Source organism: Ambystoma mexicanum, chromosome 11 (assembly GCF_040938575.1).
Source record: "Ambystoma mexicanum isolate Mex_15411 chromosome 11, UKY_AmexF1_1, whole genome shotgun sequence".
In the NCBI taxonomy this organism is placed as follows: domain Eukaryota; kingdom Metazoa; phylum Chordata; class Amphibia; order Caudata; family Ambystomatidae; genus Ambystoma; species Ambystoma mexicanum.
In genome coordinates, this window is record NC_090934.1 from 772,747,158 (window position 1) to 772,772,264 (window position 25,107).

General features: G+C 49.4%; 1 protein-coding gene across 1 annotated transcript in view; it reads left to right on the forward strand.

Moving 5' to 3' along the window:
* The window catches only part of SINHCAF (SIN3-HDAC complex associated factor), a 123,628-nt gene extending 100,026 nt beyond the window's left edge, over positions 1-23,602 (forward strand). The window contains exon 6 of the mRNA XM_069623678.1: positions 23,450-23,602. Coding sequence (XP_069479779.1) covers positions 23,450-23,516 — 67 coding nt within the window. The 3' untranslated portion in view covers positions 23,517-23,602. The remainder of the gene's footprint in view (positions 1-23,449) is intronic.
* Positions 23,603-25,107: the final 1,505 nt, after the last annotated feature.

Genomic DNA, 25,107 nt, shown 5'->3' on the forward strand with positions numbered 1-25,107 from the left:
GCGGCCATGGTTCAAGTTTCCCAATTTCCTGAAGATTACTATTTCGCCATAGGGGTTGCGCTGCAGTTATTTTATTACCCCACGCAACGAACGCATGTGCCTGTCTCCAGATGGTAGTGATGTGGGCCTCGATCGTGAGAAGGGGAGGTCTCCGTGGGGACTGGTATAGTATCTGTAACGGGTCTATTGCCTGCGTGGGTTCCAGGTCAGCCTGGATGTGAGGTAGAGCCCGGTCCCCATGAAGCAGATCATTGACCACCGCCAGTTGTGACGCCCAGTAGTAGGTCTGGAGGCGGGGCACACCAATCCCTCCCTCCCAAACCGACCTCTGCAGAGTGCGTAATGCTATGCGTGACTGGCCTCCCCCCCATATGAGTTCCCTAAGGAGGGGTTCAATGCGGGTGAATTCAGAGGTGGAGATCATGAGTGGGGTGTTCTGCAGGACATATAAAAATCTTGGAAGTGACATCACCTTGAAGAGTGCGGCGCGCCCCATGAGGGTCAAAGGGAGAAGCTTCCAGTGATGAACGTCCCTAGCAAACCTGTCTACAATCGGCTGGAGGTTATGCGTTGCATATTTGGTTAAGTCAGATGTTATCCAGATCCCCAGGTATTTAAAACCCTGTCTATCAAACCGGTATGGACATCTCGTGGAGTCGACTCGCTCTCCCCCCTTCACGGGGAAAAGTACCGACTTCCTCCAGTTAATTCTTAATCCGCTAAATTCCCCGTAGGTGACGAGCATCTGGGTTACTATGGGGCAATTGCGGGCCGGTTTGGCCAGGTATAGTAAAAGGTCATCAGAATAGAGAGAGACACGGTCCTCGTGCCCCTCGGACCATCTGAATCCCGTCCATGCCCCGCTCTGGCGAAGCCACAGTGCTAGCGGTGCAATCGCAAGGGCGAAGAGGAGGGAGGAAAGGGGGCACCCGTGTCGCGTGCCTCTGCCTAGGGGAAAGGATCGGGAGGTCCACCCATTCACCTTAACTTCTGTTTGGATGTTTGTATATAATAGTTTTACCCAGCCTAGAAAGCTCTCCCCAAACCCCATGCGGGTCATGATTTCCCAGAGGCTGTCCCACCGGATCGATTCAAATGCCTTTTCAAAGTCTATTGTCAACAGGGCGAGCGGGGCATCGAGGATAGGGGCACGTTCAAGCGCCAGGTGGAGTCGACACAAATTCATTTGGGTCGATTTGTGGGGCATAAAACCACACTGATCCGGGTGTATCAGCGTGTTCGCCACCAGTTGGAGCCGGTTGGCTAAGAGTTTGGCCAGGACCTTGGCTTCGCCGTTAATCAGCAAAATTGGCCTATAAGAGGCACATTGCTCCTGGGGTTTATCAGGCTTGGGGATAACCATGATAGTTGCTTTACACAGATCATCTAGAAGGGAACCCCTCTCCCGGGCGGCCAACAACATCTGATGCAGGGGAGGTGCTGTGTTACTACCCCCTAGTTTCTGCCAGGTTTCAACCGGGAACCCATTCGGGCCCGGGGTTTTCCCCGGCTGCAGTTGTCCAAGGGCTTCTATTATTTCGGCCTCTGAGAGCTCGGAGTCCAGCATCTCCCTTTGTTGAGCCGACAGAATGGGAATGACCACGTCGTCTAGGAGGGTCGGGTCCAGAGATAGAGTTGGGGCTTGGTATAATGTTGCATAGAATTGGGCAAAGGCATCCGCTATCTCAGCGTCTGACCGGCATACCTCCCCAATATACATCTTAATATCCTCCAATGCCACGAATTGCCCACCTACAAAAAGGTCCCCAATTGCAGTGATGGGAGCTCTGCTCCAAACCAGCTCCAGCGCCCTGTCGGTGGTGGGCGCCAAAGCCGGCATGCACCAGAGTGAGAGGCGCTTGTCATATGGAGCTGCAATATCCAGGTGAATATTCAACTTTCTCTACGTCTCCCTGGTCACCCTCATTGGGTCAAGCAGGTGTGAAGGATTGCCGGTGAGTAAGATCTATAATTCAATTCAAATGTTTGTGTGGCCGACCTGGCAACGTGGATCCCCAAATATCGGAAACTGTGCCCCTGCCCACGTAAGACCAGCCGTATGTGAAGACATCTGAGTAGCTGTGGTCAGGGGAAATATCTCTGACTTGCTAGTGTTTAGATGTAGCCTGGAGTATTTGCCAAACTCCAAGATCACCCCAGTGCCCCCTCCAGATCTGCCTCAGGATTTCTTATATATAAAAGGATATCATCGACGTACAGAGATATAATCTCGGGTCTGCCACCCAGGCGTATGCCCGCCCCCCCATGCCTGTCATGAATCTGGTCAGCTAGCAGTTCAATAATTAGTGCAAAAAGCAAGGGCAATAGAGGGCATCCTTGCTCGGTATCTATCCCAAGCCACAGCACCGGGGACAGTCTCCCATTTACTCACACATGAGCTACCGGTTGCATGTATAATAGTTTAACCCATCTAACAAAGTGAGGCCCAAAACCACAGTTAGTCAAAACCTTAAACATGAACGACCATGATACTGTATCAAAAGCCTTCAGCATATCTGGAGATACTGCCACTGCCCGCGACTCCGGCGGTACTCTCGCTAAGACATTGTAGAATCTCCTTAAGTTATCTGCAGTCGAAAGCACCGGTATGAAACCGGATTGATCCGTGTGCACTGTGTGGGACATAAGGGGAGACAGCCTGGACCTTAGCAAATATTTTGGCATCTATATTTATAAGCGATAAAGGTCTATAGGATCCGCAGTCATCCGCCTCCTTATACGTAAAATTATAATGGTCTTGCCTATTGTTTTCGGGTAGTACCCCTTTCAGGAGCACCTCCTCCCAGAGCTGCAAGATATATGGGGCCAATACGTCTCTAAATTCTTTATAGAACCCAGCACAGTATCTATCGAGCCCGACGCCTGGCCATTGGGGAGAGCCAGAATGGCGTCTACAATCTTCTCTACTGTCACCGGTTCTTCCGGTTTTGCACTAGTTTCTCTGGACAGCAAGGTGGTTGGGATCATTTCCAGGTATTGCTCTATCTCGCCATCGGAGGCTGAGCCCTTCGTCTGAGCCCTTCGGCTGATATAGAGCATATATTCACTAACAGGACTTCTCGTCTACACAGCCCGTACCTCCCGCCCACATCTATTGGAGTACCCAATTGTACAAAGTGTATGGCGCGATGGATCAGAGTCCACCCGGCTCTCAATGAGTATGATGTGAAATACCTCTGCGTACCCCACCCATGTGCAAAGCTCACTGCCTGCCTATCCCGCATATGTGTCTCTTGCAGAAATAGAATGTTAGCCCCTTTTCTGTTAGCGTAGGTGACTATCTTGCAGGCTTCAATTGGGTTCCCTAGCCCCCGAACATTCCTGCTAAGGAAACCAATATGCGGTTTCAAGTCTGTGCCACAAGTGTAGATATGTATCTCTGCCAATGGCTATCGTATGCATTACCACTGTCCATCCACTTCTTACCCTCGCCAGGTGCATTTTACCAAAAACCCAACCTCCGAACCACCTACCTCATACCCATGACGCACCCAAACTTGCCCATGTCTATCCTACCACCCCCATCCCCAACCAGAACAAACCATTAGCACTTGTTGCAGGGACAGTTGCTACCATGCAGTGCGGGCTAATGCATCAGTGTCACACATCACATGGATGTCAGGATACAGATATCTGCCACCAGCCCATTGTGACCTATGTTACCATCTACACACATATAGCCAAACAACATTCAATATTATCTCTATAACAACACTGCAGTATCATTACGTTTCAGGTATTAGAGGAGTTTCTGGGTGCAGGAGCCGCCCGCGGAATCTGCACCTCAATGAAGGATACAGCCTCCTCCGAGACTGTGAAGAAATATGCTCTGTTTTTGTGTTGGATCTTCAGCCGTGCCGGAATTAACATTGCATATGGGGTATTCCTCACCCGTAACAGTCTCTTTGCGCCCAGGAAAGTATGCCGCTCCTGTTGCACCTCAACTGTGAAGTTTGGGTATATATGAATCATGTTGCAGTCCAAACAGAGCTCACGCTTCTCCCTGGCCACTCGTAATATCAAATCCATGTCTCAGTAATTCATGATACGTGCAATTATTGGTCTGGGATAGACGCCCGGTTTGGGTTTTGCTGCCAGTGCCCTATAAGCCCTTTCAACTGTGAAGTGCGGCGACCAGCTAGCGTTGTCCAGTAGATTATGCAACATTTCTTCAACCACCGTCTCCATGTGTCCGCGTATATCATCCTCTGGGACCCCAATAATATGTACATTGTTCAGCCGGGACCTGGACTCAAGATCTTCGCACTTCGCTTTTATCTGCTTCATATACCTTGTCAAAGCAGAGACTGCCATTTGTAATCCCATGACTGTTTCCTCAGCTTATTCGACTCTCAGCCTCTGTGATGCGCTGCGTCACCTTGTCCAATTGGGCTCGCATGGATGCCACATTAACATCTGTACCATCCCGCTTCACATTTACTGCTGCAAATCCTTGTTGCATCATTTGAAGCATGCACTGCATATCAGATGGCACCCGTGAACGGGCTGGTAGAGGGCCCGCAGACTGGGCAGCCTCCCCAGGGGCCTCGGATTGTCGTGCAACTGTTTGTGTGAAACGGTCTGTTCCTCCCCCTTTCTTAGCACCCTTCATCATTTTATGAGACATCCCCACTGGTCAGCGTGGGCAATGTGAACGGATCAAGATATGCAGCCCGGCCCACACTTGCACTGCCCCTAGGACTCAGCACTCTCTGGCTCCCCTGTAGCAAGAGCGAGTCTGCATTCCAGCGGCCGCCAAGGAGCACTGCAAAGTGCCGCGCACAGGTGTACCTCCGGGCCCTCCACTGTTACTCTTGTACAGATTCACTAGTTACCACATTGTGGCACTCCAATCTTCACCACCCTCGCCTCACCACTGTGAGCTTCAGATTCTGAGTATCCGGGCGTGCAGGCCCACCACCGGCACCTCTGAGGCCTCACACCCCACAGTTACCCTGACATAGTATCAGCAGCGCCACACGCTAGGGATGCCCACACAGATATCGGGCACAAAATATAGCAACGACTGCACGTTATCCGGGCAGTTCCCACAGTCATCCAGCAGTCTCAACACCAGCGCACAGTCGCCACACAATGCGCCAACTCTGCGCACGGGGTCCGTCCACTCTCAGAGGAACACCCAGTCCTTCACTATTCCAGAGTCACAGCAGCCCACAGCAGCCCGTTGCAGCCCCGATACGTCACTGAGTCATCAACGGGCACACCAGGCGAACAGCAGTCATCTCGGCTCCTCCCGGGCCTCTGATTACACTGGGCAGACCAGGCGGTACGGCTGACAGGGTCGGCCGCACAGATCGGGAAGTCTTCCACTCTCCACGCACCTGGCGCCGGCACTGCAAGCCTCCTTGGGATCAGACCGCAGGGGTTTCCATGTCGGCATGGCCAAAACATTCACCATGCGTACCCCTCATTAAGCCAGGATGAGCCCGGTTAGCTCGCCCGCACTCCACTTTACTATTGCTCGAATGGCAGTGTTGGGCCAGTATGTACGTGGAAAAAGTGGGAGATTATTGCTTTAAGAAAACTAGTTTGAAGCCAGATAAAGTGCTTTGCATATGCATTGTTATGATGGCTTTATTGTTTTTTTTTTTTTTTAATTCTTTTTTATTAGGCAGCATGGCAGCAAAACAACAGGCGAACAGCGCCCAGCGGGTACAGACTGACAATACAGATCATGAAACAGTCATACGGAGATTGCACATTAGATGACTCAAAAAAAACAGAATTACAAACGACATACGGGGAGGGGAGGCTGATCAAAATAATATGGGGGGAACTCTCAGACTAGTAAGAAAGAGCAGGTGGAGGGGAAGCAGCCGGAGTCATGTCAAGGTCGGACAAGTAGGAGCGGAATCTAAGCCAGATGTCCCTAGGCCTGGAGTGAGTAGGTTGCATGTGAGACCAGGTTTCCTCAGAGTCAGAGGCCCAAGTAACCGCCTTTAACCATTGGGCATGTGTGGGGGGAAAGGGGCGAAGCCAGCAGAGCAGGATGGACCGAACCGCTAAGAGCATGCAGAGGCCAGTCAGTTTTTTAGAGTTACGAGGGAGACCAGGGAGATCATGGAAGAGACACAATGCTGGAGAAGGATCGATGGGGTGATCGAGCATAGCAGATACCGTCGCGCAAACCGCTCCCCAGAACTGTGAGAGGCGGGGGCAGGACCAGATCATGTGGATGTAGTCCGCGTCATCATGCCCGCATCGAGGGCAACTAGAAGGATGCTCACTGGACATGCGATGCAATCTAGCAGGAGTATAGTGGAACCTATGCAGCACTTTTAACTGAATGAGTTTGAATTGGGAATTAAAGGACACCCGGTGAGTGCGGTCGCATATATGTGCCCAGGGGTCGTCTGATATTTCCGCCCCCAGGTCCCTCTCCCAAGACTCCCTGAGTTTAGAAAATTCTGGAGAGGATCTGGACTGCAGCATGGAGTATAACCTAGACATTTTACCATTCATGTGTGATGGGGAAAGTGAGTTCCTCAATGGCCGGGTCGTCTGGTGGTAACGCAGGGAATGTTGGATAATTACGCTTAAGGGTCTTACGGAGAGACGCGTATTGAAGCCAGACACTCCGGTCACTCCTCAAGGGTAGGGGAAGATCAGTCCACTCGATGAATATGCCCTGGTCAAACACGTCCCGCAGCAGCTCATAGCCTGCCTCGGCCCAGCGACGAACAATAAGTGGTGTGACCTGGGAGACCCCCGGGAGGAAGTTCCAGAGGGGAAGGTTGCCGTGGAAGGCGCGGGCTATTCCAAGCAGCTTCCATGTTTTGGCTAATGCAAGGGATGTGCAGGCTACCGGACTCTGTGAGTCCAGCACCTGAGGAGCGGGTTGTATAACCAAAGAGCGGATTTCGCGATCACAGACCGCAAGTTTCTCGAGCCGGACGTGGGGGGGGGTCAGTTGTATTAAACCAATGGGAGACATATTGTATCTGGGATACTAGCCAATATTTGAGAAAATCAGGGGCACCAAAGCCCCCCCTGGCCATGGGGGTGGACAAGGTCTCATACTTAAGCCGGACCGCTCCCGAGTGCCAAAGGAAGGAGTTAATTGTACGAGTCAAGTCGCGAAAAAAGTCCGCGCCTGGCCACAAGGGTACGTTGGCAAACTTGTAAAGCAGCTGAGGTAACACCACCATTTTCAATAGACCCATTCTGCCCGCGAGAGAAATCGGGAGCTTGTCCCATGCTAAAACCTTAACAGACAGGAGTGTAAGGTATTTCCGGAAGTTCTCTTCGAGGGTTAGTGCCTGCTGGCGCGTTACTGCTATCCCCAGGTAAGTGAACGTGGATTGAGCCCATGTGAATCCCAGAGTGCCAGGGGGGGGGAGAGTGCATTCCGTGAGTGGGAAGAGGGTGGATTTCGAGCAATTCACCCTAAGGCCCGAGACCCGGCCAAAATAAATGATATCCTCCAGCACTGGAGGCAAGTTGAGGGATGGAGAGCGAATGAACAGCAACGCGTCATCTGCATATAGGGAAACTATGTCCGCCCTCCCGGCAGTACGGAGGCCTCTGTGGGCATGGCGATGACGAAGCATGTCCGCGAAGGGCTCTATGGCTATTGCAAAAACCAAAGGAGAGAATGGGCACCCCTGCCTCGTCCCCCTGGCGATCCCAAAGGAAGGAGAGCAGTGGTCACCTGTACGGACCCTAGCCACGGGGGACGAATAGAGTAGCTTGACCCAAGAGAGAAAGGAGGGACCAAATTTACAGCTCTCGAGAACCCGCCAAAGGAATTGCCATGAAACCGAATCAAAGGCCTTTTGCATGTCCAGCGTAGCCGCTACAGCCTGAGTCTCTGGGCTAATCCTGTCAATTATATTAAATATACGCCGTAAATTCAGGGAGGTGGACCGCCCCGGGACAAAGCCCGCTTGATCGGAATGAATGATGGACGGAAGGATGGGGGCCAACCTGAGAGCCAGGGCCTTTGCGTATATTTTGGCGTCGCAGTTTATAAGGGAAAGCGGACGATACGATCCACAATGCGAGGGAGGTTTGCCAGCCTTTAGCAATACTGTAATCGTGGCCTCACGTAGTGAAGGGGGGAACACACATGTCTCGACCGACTCCTCCCACACAGCCAACAGGTGAGGAAGGAGAAGTGATTTATAGGACTTGTAAAATTCGACTGGGATACCATCGGAGCCGGGGGCTTTCCCCGAGGATAGGGAATCGATAGCATCGGAGAGCTCTTCCAGTGTGAGTGGGGAATAAAGAGAGCCCGCGGCCTCAGGGGATAAAGTTGACAAGGGAAGGGATTTGAGAAAGGAGTCGATTTCTTCCACTGATACTTCGTCCGCATTGGAGTATAGGGACTCGTAAAAATTAAAGAATTCCGTGTTGACGTCCCGGGAGGAGACAGCCAAAGAGCCGTCCAGTCTCTCAATCCCAAGAATGTGTGGGGAACCCGTCTCATGTCGGATCAACCTCGCGAGGAATCGACCAGGGCGCTCGCCCTCCCCGTATTTCCGCGCGATACCTGGGTTGTCCAGAAACCTCTGTTCACGATCAGCCAGGGAGCGAAATGTATCCAATTCCGTCCCAATGGCCGCTAGGTTACCCGGAGAAGAGTGAAGTGAACATGCAGCCTCCAGGGTCGACAGCCTGGATTCACTCTCGGCTAGGGCTCTCCTAATTGATTTGAGGACTCCGTTTTCCTTGGAAATTGCAATCCCTCTAATATAGGCCTTGAAAGACTCCCATAGTGTGGCTATTGATGGTACCGAGCCTGTGTTTAACTCGAAGAACTCTTCAATAGAGTCCTCGAGCTCGGAATGAAACTCTGGATCAAGAAGGGCAAGGGGTTTCAGTTTCCAGCAGCGGGACCGGCCAGAATCAGGGGCCCAACTCACGGTGATGGTCACTGGAGAGTGGTCAGACAAGGTTCTGGGTAAAATCATTAACTGTTTCACGTCTTTAACCAGGACATTGGAGATCACCCAGCGGTCAATTCGGGAGTATGAGTCGTGGACTGAAGAATAAAATGAATAAAGCGAGAGTCGGGGTAAAAGAACCTCCATGCATCCACCATGGCCAACCGGGGCAGAGATGATAATGCAGCATAGGCTGCCCTGGAAAGATGACGGGGCTTGGTCCCAGATCTATCAAGGGCCACATCAAAGATAGTATTAAAGTCCCCCCTCCCCAGAGAATTGGAACAAGGGGGAAGCCATCTAGAAGGGACGTGACCTGTCTGTAGAACTCAGGGTCATCGAGGTTGGGGCCATAAATGTTCAGCAAAACCACTTCTTTCCCTTGAAGCGTGGCGTGTAACAGAACATACCTGCCCAGGGGGTCAATATGTGAAGAGATGAGGGTGAACCGGAGACTCTTGTGAATAAGGGTCATGACCCCACGACTTTGAGTAGAGAAGTCGGTAATAAACCTATGGGGGCCCCAGGTTTTGGCGAAACGCACGCATTGTTCCATGCGAGCATGTGTCTCCTGCAAAAAGAGGATCTTGAACCCATGGCGCTCAGCCTGCAGCTGGAGCTGCCTCATCTTTCTATAGTTTCCCAACCCCCGCACATTCCAACTCACAAAGGTTAAGTCCCCCTCTGCCATGGATGTGTTAGTGGTATAGTCAAAAAAGGTGTCCAAGACCAATGGGTAAGTGCTGCACCCCAGTCCGCCCTCGCTGCCAGTGCCAATTTTCTGATAATAAAACCCCAAATATGTCCCACACCCACCCACATCCCCCTCCCAAACAGAGGAATGACAATCCCAAACCCCCTCAACCAAAACCAAACCAGAGTCATCAGCGCCTTGGGGCCTGTAGGCCAGGCTGACCGCAGCGCTCCGGGCCGCAGCAGGACCAGTAGAGCTCAAGGTGCAACTTCAAACATTGAATGTAACTTAAGCAGGGTGTCTTGCACTTAGCAGTATGGCACATCATTGAAATGAAAGGAGAAACTTGAACAAGCCGAATCCGGGAGAGAGGATCAATGCGGCACCGGCGACGGGGAAGGGCTGGACCCGGCCTCCCCCCGCAGGGCCCAAGGGGGAAGCTGCAGAGTTGTGGACAAGAGAAGGAAGTCAGCCTGGGAAGTGTTTGTCCATAAACTTGGAGGCCTCTTCCGGGATCGTGAAGAAGAACACCTGATTAGCGTGTTCTATGCGCAGTTTGGCAGGGTAGAGCATGGCATATTTAATGGAGTGATCTCGCAGTCTCCGTTTCACAGCCTGGAAAGTCTTGCGTTCTCGTTGGACGGCGATCGAGAAGTCGGGGTAAAGATGAATCCTCGCACCTCCCAATAAGAGCTCGCCCTTGACCCTTGCAGCTCTGAGTAGAGTATCACGATCCCGGTAGTTCAGGACCCGGGCGATGATGGGACGAGGCGGAGCCCCGGGTCTGGGTTTAGCGGTAAGGGCACGGTGCGCCCGCTCAATAGCGAAGTGGGGGGAGAGCTTGGGCGAATCCAGGAGTGACATTAATGTGTGCTCAACGAAGTCCTCCATTGGCTCGTGCACCTCGTTCTCAGGGACCCCGATGATGCGAAGGTTATTGCGCCTTGAGCGGGATTCCAAGTCCTCGTTCTTCTTCTCCACCTCGAGGACTCGGCTCGAAAGAGCGACAACCTCGGAGCGCAGTGCACCCAGTGCATCCTCGGCGGAGCCGACCCGTGTCTCGACCTCAGACACGCGGCTATCGGTCCTCTCGATGTGGCCCTTGATTGAGGATATTGTGCCGTTCATATCGTCCAGTTTTGAGTGTAGGGCAGTGAAACCCTCCCTGATAAAGTCCATCATGCCCTGGGGCTCAGGTGCCACTGCGGACGACGACGCCACAGGGGCCCGTTCAATGGGGTCCTCCGGGGATCTCACAGCCGCCTTTGCAAACATGTTGATGGAGCTCTGTTTCCTCGCACCCCCCTTGGTCATTTTGACAATGGTGATGGTTGAGTGGGGTAAAGGGGAGTCACCAGCAGCCCCAAGAGGGAGACGGGGGGATCCCAGGCCGTGTAAGACAATAATCCAGGTAGGGTGCGTAACAAGAGAGGGAGGCAGGGAATATCGTGGCCACGAGACTATGCCGTAGAAGTGTAGGCTGCAGGGCTCCCGCCCGATCAGGAAGGTGTGGAAGACAGCCAGAGATGGAAGAGTAGGGACCAGCGGTATTGACGGAGCCCTTCTGCAGAGTATCGCTCCGGGTGGAGTGGCAGTAGCCTCCATAGTACTGAGGCGGGGAGAGGCCAGCCCCCAGTGAACGATAGGGCCACACAGAACGAGGGATTCCAGCCAAGGTAAACGCAATATGAGGTTGGTGAAGGCCGAGTAGCCCCCCAAGGGGGGGGGAGCTAGAGCTGGGCCCCAGAGCAGGAGAGCCAGGAAGGTCAGGGCTCACCAGGCGGAGCCAGTCGTCGTTGCTTGTGGGCCTCAGATACCCCACACCGCAGAGAGGAAGACCCGCCAAGGAGGGGTGACCCCAGAGTCCCGAGGCAGGGTGGCGGCAGTTCCGGCGTGAAAAGTCAATGGAGCCTCCCCAGCACGCACCCAAAGGCCGCGTCGCCCCACCAGCACAGGGTGTGCAAGCAGGGGGGGGAAGGTCCCCTCGACCCCCCTGCTGGGTCCCAAGGAAGAAGGAGAGGAGACCACACGGCGACTCCCAAGCTGGGACAAGGGATCAGTCCAGGCGCCTCTCCAAGAATGACGGGGGCGGCGCGCCCCAGGCCACCCGGCACCAGGGGGAACGAAAGCCCGGCCCCCCCCAGCAGATCGCAGATGCTGGAAGGAATTCAGCAAGGCCCCCAGGCGGATTCGTCCACCCCCCGCCGGGGCCGGCCGCGGCCCACAAGATCACCCCAGGAGGGGGGTCGGCCCAGCGGGGCCCGAGGGCTGCAGGAGCACCGAGGCGGCGGCCGCAGGATCGGCCCCGGAGGCAGTGAGACCCCCGCAGCACGTACCCGGGCGCCGCGCCGCTCCAGCAGTGCAGCGCGTGCTGTCGGGAGGGAGAGGCTCCGGCGACCCCCCCACAGGTCGCGGAGATCCTCCGGAGAGGGCGAGGAGGGCCCAAGATGAAGTGTGCAGCAGGGGGGGGAGCGGGACGGCCGCGTCACAGGTCCAACGTCCCTCCAGGGACACGGGGGCAGCCCGCCCCAGGCCGCACCGTCCCAGCAGAAGCCGCAGCCCTGCCGGCGGGCCACGATCCCGGGCCCCCGTCGGCCCCGCCGCCGGAAGGGATGAGGCACGTCGGCCCCCACCGATGCCCGGCAGATGTGGGAAGCAGTGCAGCAGGACCCCGGCGGGTACGACCACTCTCCGCCGGGGCCGAGTCTTCGGCGCGCAGGAGCGCCGCAGGCGGGGGGATGGGTGTTACGGAGTCAGGGAAAGCCCTTCCCGGCTCCGATTCAGAGCCGGATCGGGTCCGCTGGATCCCCGAAGCCGTGGCAGCAGAATCGTGTACCCCGTACACGGCAGCAGATAGGAAAGGCGCCAAAGAACAGGATTATGAGGTCCGCTCGCCACGGAGCTCACGCATCAAGCGGCCATCTTGCTCGGCGCACAACAGCGCCCCTGATAGCTTTATTGTTAACATTTCTTCAAGTGTCCACGTGTGCTCTATTCCTGTAAATAGGAAAAGGCCAGCTAAGAATCTGCAGCTCTTGTTTAAATATGCATCCTTGACAGGAGAACTCAATGGTATAATTTAGCAAGCTGGGAGGACAAGTTGCACAATAGAATAATGGGTTGGGGGTCTGCAGAGGACCCACATGAATGAAGTGATCACTGTAGAGGCCCAAGCTGTGTTTCCATTTTATGTGACAGAGCAGTCACTACCACTATTATGCAATATCATGTGCGCAAGGTTGTAGAGGAACTGGATGCATGAAGGGAGCACTCCAGAGACCCGTCCTGTGGCTATTTTAGGTGAGGGGAGCTACCAAAGCCATTATTGTGACTGTTAAATGTGCTAGTCCCAGAGCAGAACATGATATGGGGAAGTTTGCAGAGCACCTGATGCCCATGAAGGAAGCACTGCAGAAAACTATGCTGTGGCTATTCCTGGTGAACGTAACAGGCAGTTCCAAGGCCCATATTGTGACTGTTATATGTGGCAAAACATTATAATGTGGGGACGTTTGCAAAGGACGTACATGCATGAAGGGTACACTGCAGAGACTCATGCTGTGGATATTTTATGTGAGGGAGCAGGCATTACCAATGCTCATATTGTGACTATTATATGTTGCAGTCTGGGAGCACGCCAGGATGTGAGGAGATTTACAGAGTACCTGGATCCATAAAGGGAGCACTTCAGAAGCACATGCTGTGGCTATTTTACGATAGAGAAGCTTTCATTGCAAAAACCCATGCAGTGCCTATTAACTGCTGAGCCTCATGTTATGCCTGTTACATTAGAGCAAAGGTCTTCAAACTGAGGGGCACGCCGCCCCAGCGGGGCGAGTCCGCATTCCAGGGGGGGCGCCAGAGGCCAGCATGAAATGTAAAAAAAAATATATATATATATATTTTTTTTTTTTTTAAGATTGGAGGAAATGGGAAGGGGCAGCTCACATGGTCAGACTGGACCATAAAACGATCTTGGGCACCAATGAAAAAATGGCCAGCAGTTGCAAATGGATATTCAGTCCTTTAGTCACAGGCTGTTTGAATAGTACCCAAGGGGTTGTTTTTTGTTCAAATCGTAACACGTTCAAATGTAAACAAATTGTGATATTTAAAGAATATTTATTCAGCAACAATGGTCAAAACTACTAGCTGCATAGTGAAGTAACTCCTCAAACTGTCCCACATTGGCCAAAAAAGGAGCCATTTTCACTGGCCTACACTAGCATTTTGTATTTTTGGTACGGTCATCGCCCTATTGCCCTATAGGCCAGTCCAAGCCTGCCGGCTCATCCATAATCGGTAGGGGGCGTCCACCCCCTGGCCACCTCACCCATTATGGAGGAGCCGAGGAGCCAGCACAGTGAAACACTGAGCACTCCCTCAGCTGCTTTTTCCAGCTGAGGGAGTGCTCGAGGGCTGGCTGAACTGTCAAAGGGAAACACTGTTTTGCCTTTGACAGTTCATTTCCCCAGCCGCACATGATCACTGAGCCATGTAACGCTGGGGGTGTTTTGCTTCGCCAGCCTTGCATAGCTCATTGGAAATGCTGGCTGGGGTACTGAATGTATGTATGTGCGAGGGGGTGCTCCTGCACCTCCTCGCACATACGGGCACAGCAACCTGGAGCAGGGAATTTTAGGAACCACGCGCAGGCCCCTGCAGAAGGTACATTTATGGCGGTTTATTTTTTATTTAAATGTGTATGGATGTGTGTATGCTTGTGTTATGGACTGTGGTTGGAGCAGGATGGGCGGCAGCACTGGGATAGTGGTGGGAGTAGGGTGGGGAGAGCCCAGGGTCTGTACTCGGAGTAGGGTGCGGTGACGGCACGCAAAAGTTCATAGCGATTTCTACATACTGTCCATCTGGCACTTTTAGGGGGGCCTGACCTGCCCAAACTTTGCTCAGGGTGCGCCCAGGCCAAAAAAGTTTGAAGACCACTGCATTAGAGGGACACCTGCAGTGTGGAGGCCCATGCTATGCATGTTCTATATTAGCAGAGTGTAAACCGCCACTCCGTATACCACTGTGTTTGTTCTTTGTGAGTAGAGCATGGACTACAAAGGCCCATTCTGCAACTGTTGTATGTGAGGGGAGCCGGCACTGCAAAGGCCCATACTGTGACAAATACATGTGGGATGTGATTGCACTGCTGATGCCCTTACTGCACCTGTTTTACTTTCGAGGAGCTTAAATCCAGGAGTTTCTGCACGGCTCCCAGCTACTCCATGGCCCTTCTTGCTCGCATGTGGCATTTCTCCTCCTGTCCAAGTGGCCTTCTCCATTCCACCACACCTGTCCGTGTGCCTCGGGTTCATGAGCCTCAGCTTGGGGTTCAACTTCTTCTCCTGCACTTCTTGAGCCAATAGTGTGGTTGCCATCTTTAAATGTCCCACGCACTGACGACTTGGAAAAACAACTACCTTGCATGTTGTACTTTGAGCTCCTGTCACTTTGACCAAACTCCCTCATCTTCCTCGTGGTCTCAGTACCTGGTTGGTTATGTGAGTTGGAGTCCATGGATGCCATTGGACTTTTAACTCTTAGATGGTTTTCCTCAGAGATTTCAAATAAAGGCACATCAGAAACAAAAGATGTTCTGTGTGAGTTGTGGGTGTTTGGGTCAAAGGAGGGGGTCTGACCAGAGCAGTCTAGAGAAAAGGTTTCTTGACTTTTTCTATAAGTGGGAACAATACACTCACTATAGGCCATTAAGGTCTTGGGTGTCAGAGGGTTTTCCTCATGGGAAAAATGGGGGATACTGTGTCTCATCCAATGAAGTCATGAAATCTCCCCAGTAGTTGTCTCCTCCTATTTGATCCTCCCTCATATAACCACCCCCAGGGTCAGGATCAGGAAGCGACTGCTGTCCCTATGCCACATGGCAGGAGGTTCCCGCTGGGGAACCCGCAATCACTCCATTGGATTCATCACAGATTGCACTGCTGAGGCCCATACTGCACCTTTTTATATGTGCGTGGAGCTTAAACTTGGGAGACACATGCTGTTTTACATAAGGGGAGCTTGCACTACTGAGGCCATTCCTGTGATGGTTCTTTGTGAGTGGAGTTGGAACTGCTAAGGACAATGCTAAGACTATGGTATGTGAGGGAAGCTTGCATTCTACTCAAAGGAAGCTTGCACTAGTGAGTCCCAAGTAGTACCTATTTTTTATTATGAAAGCTTGCACTGTTTCTTTCCAGTCCTGTGTTGAAGGAAAGTTTCCTTGCACCGGTGCATCCCACAAGGCCCTTTTCTATTTTAGGGAAAGTTTCCTCAATGAAGGTGATGTTGCTTTGACTACTGAAGTTCATGGTTACTTGTTTGTGGGGGAAACATTCACTTCTGCAGCTTATGTTGACATATTGTTTTTGAAATAACATGCACTATTGTGGCCCATACTGTACCTGATCTGTTGGAGGAAATGCCCTTCAACTGAGGTCTATCGTGAACTTCTCTGTGAGGGAAATTCATGTTCACCCATTCTATACCCACTTAGCCAATTTTTCAGAAAATTATACTAGAACATCAACCATTATGCCCATATTTTTCAAGGTCAACATTTGTCACTGCCTTTACTATGATAACATGGTTATCCTTTTGTCAAATACCCACAAGTTTCCAACCTAAAAAGTCTTCAACACCTTCCAGACCTCTTGTGGGTAGGGCCGTATAAATCACTGGTGGCTGACACTGAAAAATGTTGAGCCCTGACACTTATTTATTTACAAATTAAAGGAATGGTGCGCTCAAAAATATTATTGTCCCGAGCGTTCGGCCATGTGGTTTAAAGCAATTGGTGATCGATTGTAAAAACATTTCCTTAGTTTTCCCCACTTTTACACATGCGAAATCAGGCAGCAGGGCACGGCCATCTTGTGCTAATCTTATCCGTTTATCCATTGCCCTAAGTTCAAGGGCCCCTGCGGCACTAAATGATATCCCCAGCCCCTGAAGCTGACATCACTAGACGCGTACAGCCCATTTCACAATGCGAATGCACGTCTTGTGTCAACATTCTCTGTGCGCCAGCTAATGGAGCGTCTCCATGGAAATGGCAGGACGCCTCTTTCCTCAATAAGTATAAACAGACTGCTTCTCATAAGACAACATCAGAGTTGCTTTTTCAATTGTTTCACTGTCTCTTTTTGTATATCCTGTGACTGGTTTCTGCTCTGTTCAGCTATTTCTGTTGCTCGTAGCCTGTGCGAACAGATACTAGTACTAGCATTACTATCGATTTTAATTTTGTCATATAATGGCAACAATACAGCCCTACCAGTACGAGCCTTAATATTTGGAGGTGGAATTAGTTGAAAGAGAGAGATGCGGAAACAATGGGGCATCGGACGACAGTTGGGAGGACGAATCCCCGGATCATGAGCCTTAGTCTAGTCGCAAGGAAGACGTTTCCACCGGGTGTACCTGCAATCGGTGCAAGGTCATGCCAACCGAGGAGGAGAGCTACTGCTGCAGAGAAAACTCTGGATGCTTGGCCTACATATCGGAAGACCATACACCGCCGCAATGCGTTACCGAGCTGCATGACTTCAGGGCATCCTGCCTCACAAGGTCCGCGTTGAGGATTATGATGGTGCTTATGCATGAACTTCGAGCAACAGTTCGCCCTTGCAATCTTAATAACGTGTAAGTGTGCTCTACATGCAATTTATCATAGGACATTTGTAAAGTTGAAGGCAAGAAATGTCATCATTGAGTTGAAATAACTTAATTGTATTTGTTTCAAGCAGCTTAGCAAGAGACCCCCAACACAGGCAATCTCCAGAGTCCAACTGTCAGTGGTTAAAGAACAATAATCTATAGCAATAACATTCCATAGCAGGTGACATACAAGAACACCCCATAGCAGATGACATACAAGAATTCTAACATGGAATTGCTGGCCTCTGTGGCACCAATATAAGAACCTATATACAACACATCTCCCTCCCCTTAAAAAAACGTCTTTATTATACATCAAAGAATGATCTAGTATTTTCAGATGCCGCACATTGGAAATGCAACATCTGATATCTCGGACACATTTGGAAATGCACATCTATCTTTTAACCTTTGCAACTCTGGATAAACTCCAGACTTGACCACCTTCCACGCATACATCATTTTTGTAGATTTGTGTCACCCTAACTGGTTCTGAATAGAGTGGCTCCCCCTTCTTGGAGACAACCGCCCTTCTTATACGCACCAAATCCCCAATCTCAACTACAGTTTTCCTCTTTGGATATTTCTCATTAACTCTCTCCACCCACCTACTTTTGCGGGAATCCATCTTTTTCCTCACATCATCCACCACTGCATCCGTTTCTCTTGCCCTGCCCAACCATGCAGGTGGTACACAAGTATTAGCTTTCCGTCCTCTCATCAATTCAAAAGCACTGATTCCTGTCTCTATTTGTGGAGCCATTCTTAACGCATACAATCTATCTCTCACAGCTACCTTTCTGTCAAGACCACTCACATTCACTCCACGAATAGCTTCCATAATAGATCTGTTGGCCCTCTCAAACATCCCATTTGCTTGAGCGTAGTATAAGGGTGTCTTTTTGTGTTTAACACCACATTTACCAAGATACTCTAAGAACATTTTCCCCACGAATTGTGGGCCATTATCAGTGAGGATGCTTCTAGGCAGACCCTCCCTTTCAAAAACATCTTCCAAGAATTCTATTATCCGTTGACAAGTAACTTTCCTCAAAATCCTAAACTCTGTCCATCTAGAAAAGATATCAACCAGTACGAGAATTAACCTCCCTTTACCCACACCCATATCTAATGGACCCAAAACATCCATAGACAGGTCTTGCCACACACCCGCTGGGGTACTAGTTTTCCCCATTGGTTGGGATACAGCAAGGTGGTTTTTCCCTGACTTGATACAGTCCGTGCAAGCACCCACAAGCTTTTCAATTTCACGATCCATCCCTGGCCACCAGTAGTCAACTTTAATAACTTCTTTTGTCTTACACACACCTATGTGACCTTGGTGTGCCCGACTTATTAGTTTAGTTCTCAAACATCCGGGAACAACCAATTTGTCCCAGCGGTATAACAACTCTCCTTTCACTGATAATTCATTCCTCACCTCCCACATTGACCTTTCTTCACTTGATAATAGTCTTTTCTCTGGCCATTCACTTTCTACAAAAGTCATAATCTGTCTCCACATCTCATTAGACTTTAAAGCCTGAATCCACTCTTGTTTCAGTATAACCCCTTCTACAGTAGCAAACACCATATCATTTTCTCCACACACACTTCTGTCATTATCAGCCACATTATCCTCAAGCTTCACCCTTGAGGCATGATCAGCCTTAACATTTTCTTTACCTGCAACCACCTCAATTACAAATTTGTGACACTGTAGTCTAGTTACCCATCCAGCTACTCTCCTTGATACCTTGTCAAGACCCTTGTTTTCAAAAATTGATTTTAAAGATCTATGATCGGTTCTTAAAACAAATTCCTGTCCCCAGACAAAATTCTTCATTTTTTCAATTCCCCAGTGGCATGCCAGAGCTTCTTTCTCCAGCACTGAGTAGTTTAACTCTGCTCCCCTCAACATGCGGGACGCATGCATCAACACCATCTCTTTCCCATCCAAATCTGACTGTAGCATAACCACTCCTATGCCAGTGTCACTAGCATCCACAGATAAAATTGTTCTCTTTCTGGTATCAAACATCGACAATGGCTTTGCCATATCGATTTTCCTCTTCATCTCCTCAAACTCTCTCTCACATTCATTGCTCCACACAAATTCAGTACCTTTCCTCAGTAATGCCCTCAAATTCGTTATGCAATCAGAAAAATTCTCCACAAAGCGATGATAAAATTCAAGAGTACCCAAAAATGACCTCAACTCACACTTATTCTTTGGTGATTGAGTTTTCACAATTGACTCCACTAAATTCTTTTTAGGTCTGAGACCTTGTTCCGATATCTCATGACCCAAATATTCTACTACCTGAGTCATGAAAACACACTTCTCACCCCTCAAAGTTATTCCTCTCGACTTAAATATCTTTAGAACCACCTCAAGCCTATTTCTCAATTCATCCTCATCTTTCCCACAAATCAGAACATCGTCCTGAAAACACCATACTCCATTGACCTCCTTTAGTAATTTGTCCATCACTTTCTGGAACACCGAGGAAGCAGATACCAATCCAAAAGGCATGCGCTTAAATTGGTATATGCCCTCATACGTAATGAAAGCAGTTAACTTGCGTGATTCTGCATCCAAATCAATCTGATGATAAGCACTTGCCATGTCCAGTTTAGCAAAACATTTTGCAGTTCCAATCCTGCTCAAAAGCTCTCCCATATTTGGTAGAGGATGACGATCCGCCACCACACAGCGATTGAGCTCTCTCAAATCGATGCACACCCTCAAATCTCCATTTCGCTTCTTCACCACCACGACGGGAGAAATCCACTCTACTTCCTTGGCCGGCTCAATAATTCCTTCCTTCTCCAATTTTACCAATTCATTCCGCACGGCTTTCCGCATTGACAGCGGTAACGGCCTAAGCTTTGAGGCAATTGGTTTACTCCCTTCTTTTATCACAATCTTATGAACCATTCCTTTGAGACATCCTACGCTTTCGCAAAACACTTCACGGTATTTCATTACCATTTCACATTTGGCTCTCTTACCGTTTGACTCTGGAGGGTACAACACATTGAGAACCTGTTCTTCACCATTGGGATCTAACTTGATTTTTAACCCTCTTTGCTCCCTCCAACCCAATAACATTTCTCCTCTCTTGGTGACATATATTCTTCCATGTGTCACCCTCCCTTTGAATTTGAATTCTGCATCACAACATCCCAAAATCTCTATTTTATCACCATTATATCCCCCAGGGGTCTTATCAGACGGGCGTAGATGCTCAATAGCGAATCCAATCACATTTTCAAAAACCATTCTAGACATTAGGGTGATCTTAGAACATGAGTCAGCAAGCATTTTAACATGACAAACCTCTATCCATGCTGAGGGATGCTCACATTCATCATTTTGTAAGCATTTTACCATATGAACCGTAACAATTTCATTCTCAGAAATATCCGCCTCCTCTGCGGAGGGACCATCATAATCTTCAACGAAAAGTGTTCCTTTACCACTTGCTCCTATTCGATAGTTTTTACAACAATTCTCAAAATGACCCCATTTCTTACATATATTACAATTTGCACGCCTCCCAGGACATATGGGAGATGTTGATAGGTGGCGTGCACTCCCACATCGGAAACACAATCTTTCTTCCCTCTTTGCATTAAATCGGGAATTTTCCTTCTGAGTGTGATTATTGGCTTGCTCATACCCCCCCTGCCCCCCCACCACCATTCACTTGGGTATTTTCATAACGCCTATTGGGTCTGGATTTTTGTTTCTTCTTTTCCTTAGGGGAAGATCCTTTTTTACCTCCCACCCTTAACACTTCAGTTCCTACTGGCAACTTATTTTCCTTTACCGACAACTTTGCCACACATTGTAGTGTGTGTTCAATTCTCTTTGCAATGCCAATAACTTCATCTAAACTTGGGTCATCTTTTAACCAGATCTGTTCACGTATCTTATCATTTACAGAATGTATCATCCCTTATTTGTTCCTCCAAATCACCCCCAAATTTACAATGTAAGGCTAACTGAAGTGTCTCAAGGCAGTTATACAATCCTCAACAGATTCTCCTTCATGTTGGCATCTCATGCCAAAATGATATCTTTCCAACACCATACTGGTCTTAGCCTCAAAATGCTTATCAAGTTTGATCAGAGCAAGATCAAAGTCATTTGCGCCTTCTTCTATATCCAACTCCGAAACATTGGGTAAAGTGTCATATATCCTCTGCCCTTCATAACCCAGAAAATGCATTAACATTGCTACTTTTCGCTCAGCAGACATGCCATTTCCGCATGTAGCTTTAACATAGTGAAGAAAACCCTTTTTCCAGGGTGCCCATTTAATTCTTGTGGGACCCGGCGAGGGCATGAACACTTGTGGACCCGGAACACCAGACAGTGCCATGTTCTCTGTTGCAGATATAGTCTTACTATGATAGCCTCTTTACACACTAGTTAGTAGTACCACCAGATAACACTCCTCCATGGTGCTAACAATAGATGCTACGTGGGAAAATTACCCTGGGCTTATAATAACAAACTCTTGCAGGTTTATTGTCCAGTTCCTTTGCTTTTAGCAGATTAGACAAGAAATGAACTCTGTGATCAAATATCGATGTGATCAATTGACTTCCAAGGAAAACAACGTGCTGTTTCTCACCTTCAGTGCTTCACAGTGGTCCTAACCAAAATTTGCCTTCCCACAAGGGGTCCTGGGCAATGTTCACAAACGTTCCGCTTTTCTAAGGATTAGTATAACGAAATCTCATAGACAGTTAAACAAAAAGCAGCACCGCAGCTACGTTCAGGGCGAAATAAAATGCAGCGCCACAGCCACGTTCAGAAGGAATAGCACTTCCTGATAATGCGTCCCACGTGATGGGTAGGGCGTGGTAGGCCACGCGCCTTGTCCAATGGCAAGCTTTGTTTTCGGCGAGCCTCTCTCTACGACAGCCGCCGTGTTGATTCAGCGGGGCTCCGCCTCACACATACCTTCTTGGATGGACGCTCCGCAGCTCGACTCTGCAACGCCGTGCTTCGCATGGACGCCCTGCGGCTCGACTCAGCATACGCCGCGCTGGTTCAGCAGGGAACTGCCTCACACGTACCTTCTCGGATGGAGGCTCCTCAGCTCGGCTTCGCATCCACCGCGCTGCTTCATCGGGCCACAACGACACGCGTATCTTCGCGGATCGAGGCTGCAGCGCCTCCTCCTACGCTGCGAACTGGTCCATCATTGCACGATAACTCTCTCTCCCCACGGACTCCTAAACCATCCAGAGCGCAATCCGACTCATAGGCAAGTCGCTGTACGCAGAAATGACGGCGTCAAAACCCCTCTATAATAGGGTCCGCATCAGCACTCCGCAGTCACGTTACAGGAGAGACAAAATTAGACAGCCTACTGCAAGGTTGTTTCCCTTACTTCGGTTCCTTCCTTCCTTCGGTTTCTGCACCCTTGTAGCCCAGCGTAACGCAGCCTCTCAGCACTACGGGGCAGTCGTCGGGGGTCTCTGCTTCTGGTCAGCTTCAACAGGGATAATCAAACAATCCCATCCTCGTCGCCATTGTAAAGTTGAAGGCAAGAAATGTCATCATTGAGTTGAAACAACTTTATTGTATTTGTTTGAAGCAGCTTAGCAAGAGACCCCCAACACAGGCAATCTCCAGAGTCTAACTGTCAGTGGTTAAAGAACAAGAATCTATAGCAATAACATTCCATAGCAGATGACATACAAGAACACTCCATAGCAGATGACAAGAATTCTAACATGGAATTGCTGGCCTCTGTGGCACCAATATAAGAATTTATATACAACAACGTTAACATTTCATGTTTGTCTCCTATATTGTCGTAATTTTGTTTGATCACCTCCAAACGAATGTAGTCTGGCAACTCAATAAATCTCTTGCGCTCTGTTGAAATCATAGTGGTCATCTTCTGTATCTTTCACATACAACCAAGAAACAATTTTTCTCTGTCCCCCAAATGTTATGAACTGCATGGGTGTTCACTTATTTTATGTGTCTACACTTTAAAGCCCAAGTTGATTGATCCTTGAAGTAATATTTGTACTCGCAACTATGCCATAGAATACAAGATTGCATTTTCAACTAAGGCTTGTACACTTATCATGTTCATTTAAATACAGTTTGTATGTTTCTCTTCCACAGGTGGTACAGGCTGGTTGATCATGCGTTTACACGGTGGCTTCATGGGAGGCATGGATACCTCATTTGACAAGTAATACCCGCCTGTGTCGTCGGTGTGTCGTCGGTGCCATTCGAGCCAAATTCCCCAGTGACAGCGGTCAGTACAGGGGATTTTCCCACACTGTGCTGCAACCCAAAGTATACAATTTGTATTACATTTGTGCTATCAACATCAGCAACAAAATAAAATAAAAATCATCTTTTATGAATAGTTGTTTCAATTTTTCATTGAATCAAGGACACGCTCACTTGTCGTGGCCAGGCTGGCAGGGCGGGAGTGGCCAAGGTGCCAAACACCCTGTACACTTCAAAGATATCTTCTGTGCAGGGGGCACTGCTCACATGGCTTAGCCAGACCCAGTGTCTCCAGGCAGGTTCCTCTGAAGCAGGCCGCGCCACCTGCAATCCACATAAGTGTCTCCATTCAGCAGTGTTCCAGCCCTTTTCTGCATGCCTCATGCCCCTCCATCCCCGCTCCACTATCAATGGCAGTTCGCACCTCTGTCCGTTCCCCCCCCAAGGGGGCTGGCAGGGTGGGAATGGCTTGTATGATTTTCGGTTGCGGTTCTAGGAACCATGTCAAAAGTATGGGCACTATCATCCAACTAATATTGATTTAACAAGAGAATGGGTTAGACGTTGTGGATTTCCGGTGCACGAGTTCGAAAGTAGAGTCGAGGCAATCTTGGGAGACTTGAGGGCCAATCGATTACGCATCTGCAGCCTTCACTTTACCCCGTATAGGTACGACCACTCACTGTACACAAAAGAGCATCGACTCAGAAAGTTTCGTAGATTGCTTCCAAATGCAATTTCAACTCTATGCTGCCTCAGGAGAGTCCCGAATGATGAGTTGCATATTTACCAGATTGTATTACTTTTTAACCATACAGCTGTTTTCTACACATCTGTGCCTGGTTCATGGAGCATCATGGAAAGTAATTATGACCATAGAAAACAATGCCATAGTGCACTTCTAAAGAAGCATAATCTTTTCGTAATTGCGCGCTTGACATGTCTTTTTTATTTGGATATCATACCGAATGGAGCACAGACCCTCGCAAGTCACGACAACACCGACATGTCCAGTATACCAATGGTGAGCCCTATTGACTAGCAGAAGGTCAATAGTCGGATATTCCCACTTATCTAATGCAAATCTAATTTTCCCTTTTACTGCTTTGTGACAGTGCACTGGGATAGTCAACATCAACTTCTAGCGCCTATCTGGTAAGTTTATTTCACTTTTCAATTGCGAGAATGTATTATGCTTGGAATTTCAAATGATATGAGATTGTTTATGTATCCGGTCGGTTGTTTACACTATGCGTAATTTAAGGGTTTCTCTTTATATGTACCATTGTCTGTTTCCCATTATCTCTGTTCCGTTTCACTGTATTCATCAATACTAAAACAATGACGGTGTTACAGGGGGATGCTGGTACCTCGACTACAATTACATCATCCTTTGGAGCTGGTCTGGTTGCTAGATTGAAAGAAAGTAAATCCCACACAGGATACTATTAGACGTTGACATTCTTATAAACGCGCAGTGTTTCAAACTTTTGTTATTTCAGTTCGAACGTTACAATACCTCCATGATGCAGAATACATTGCAA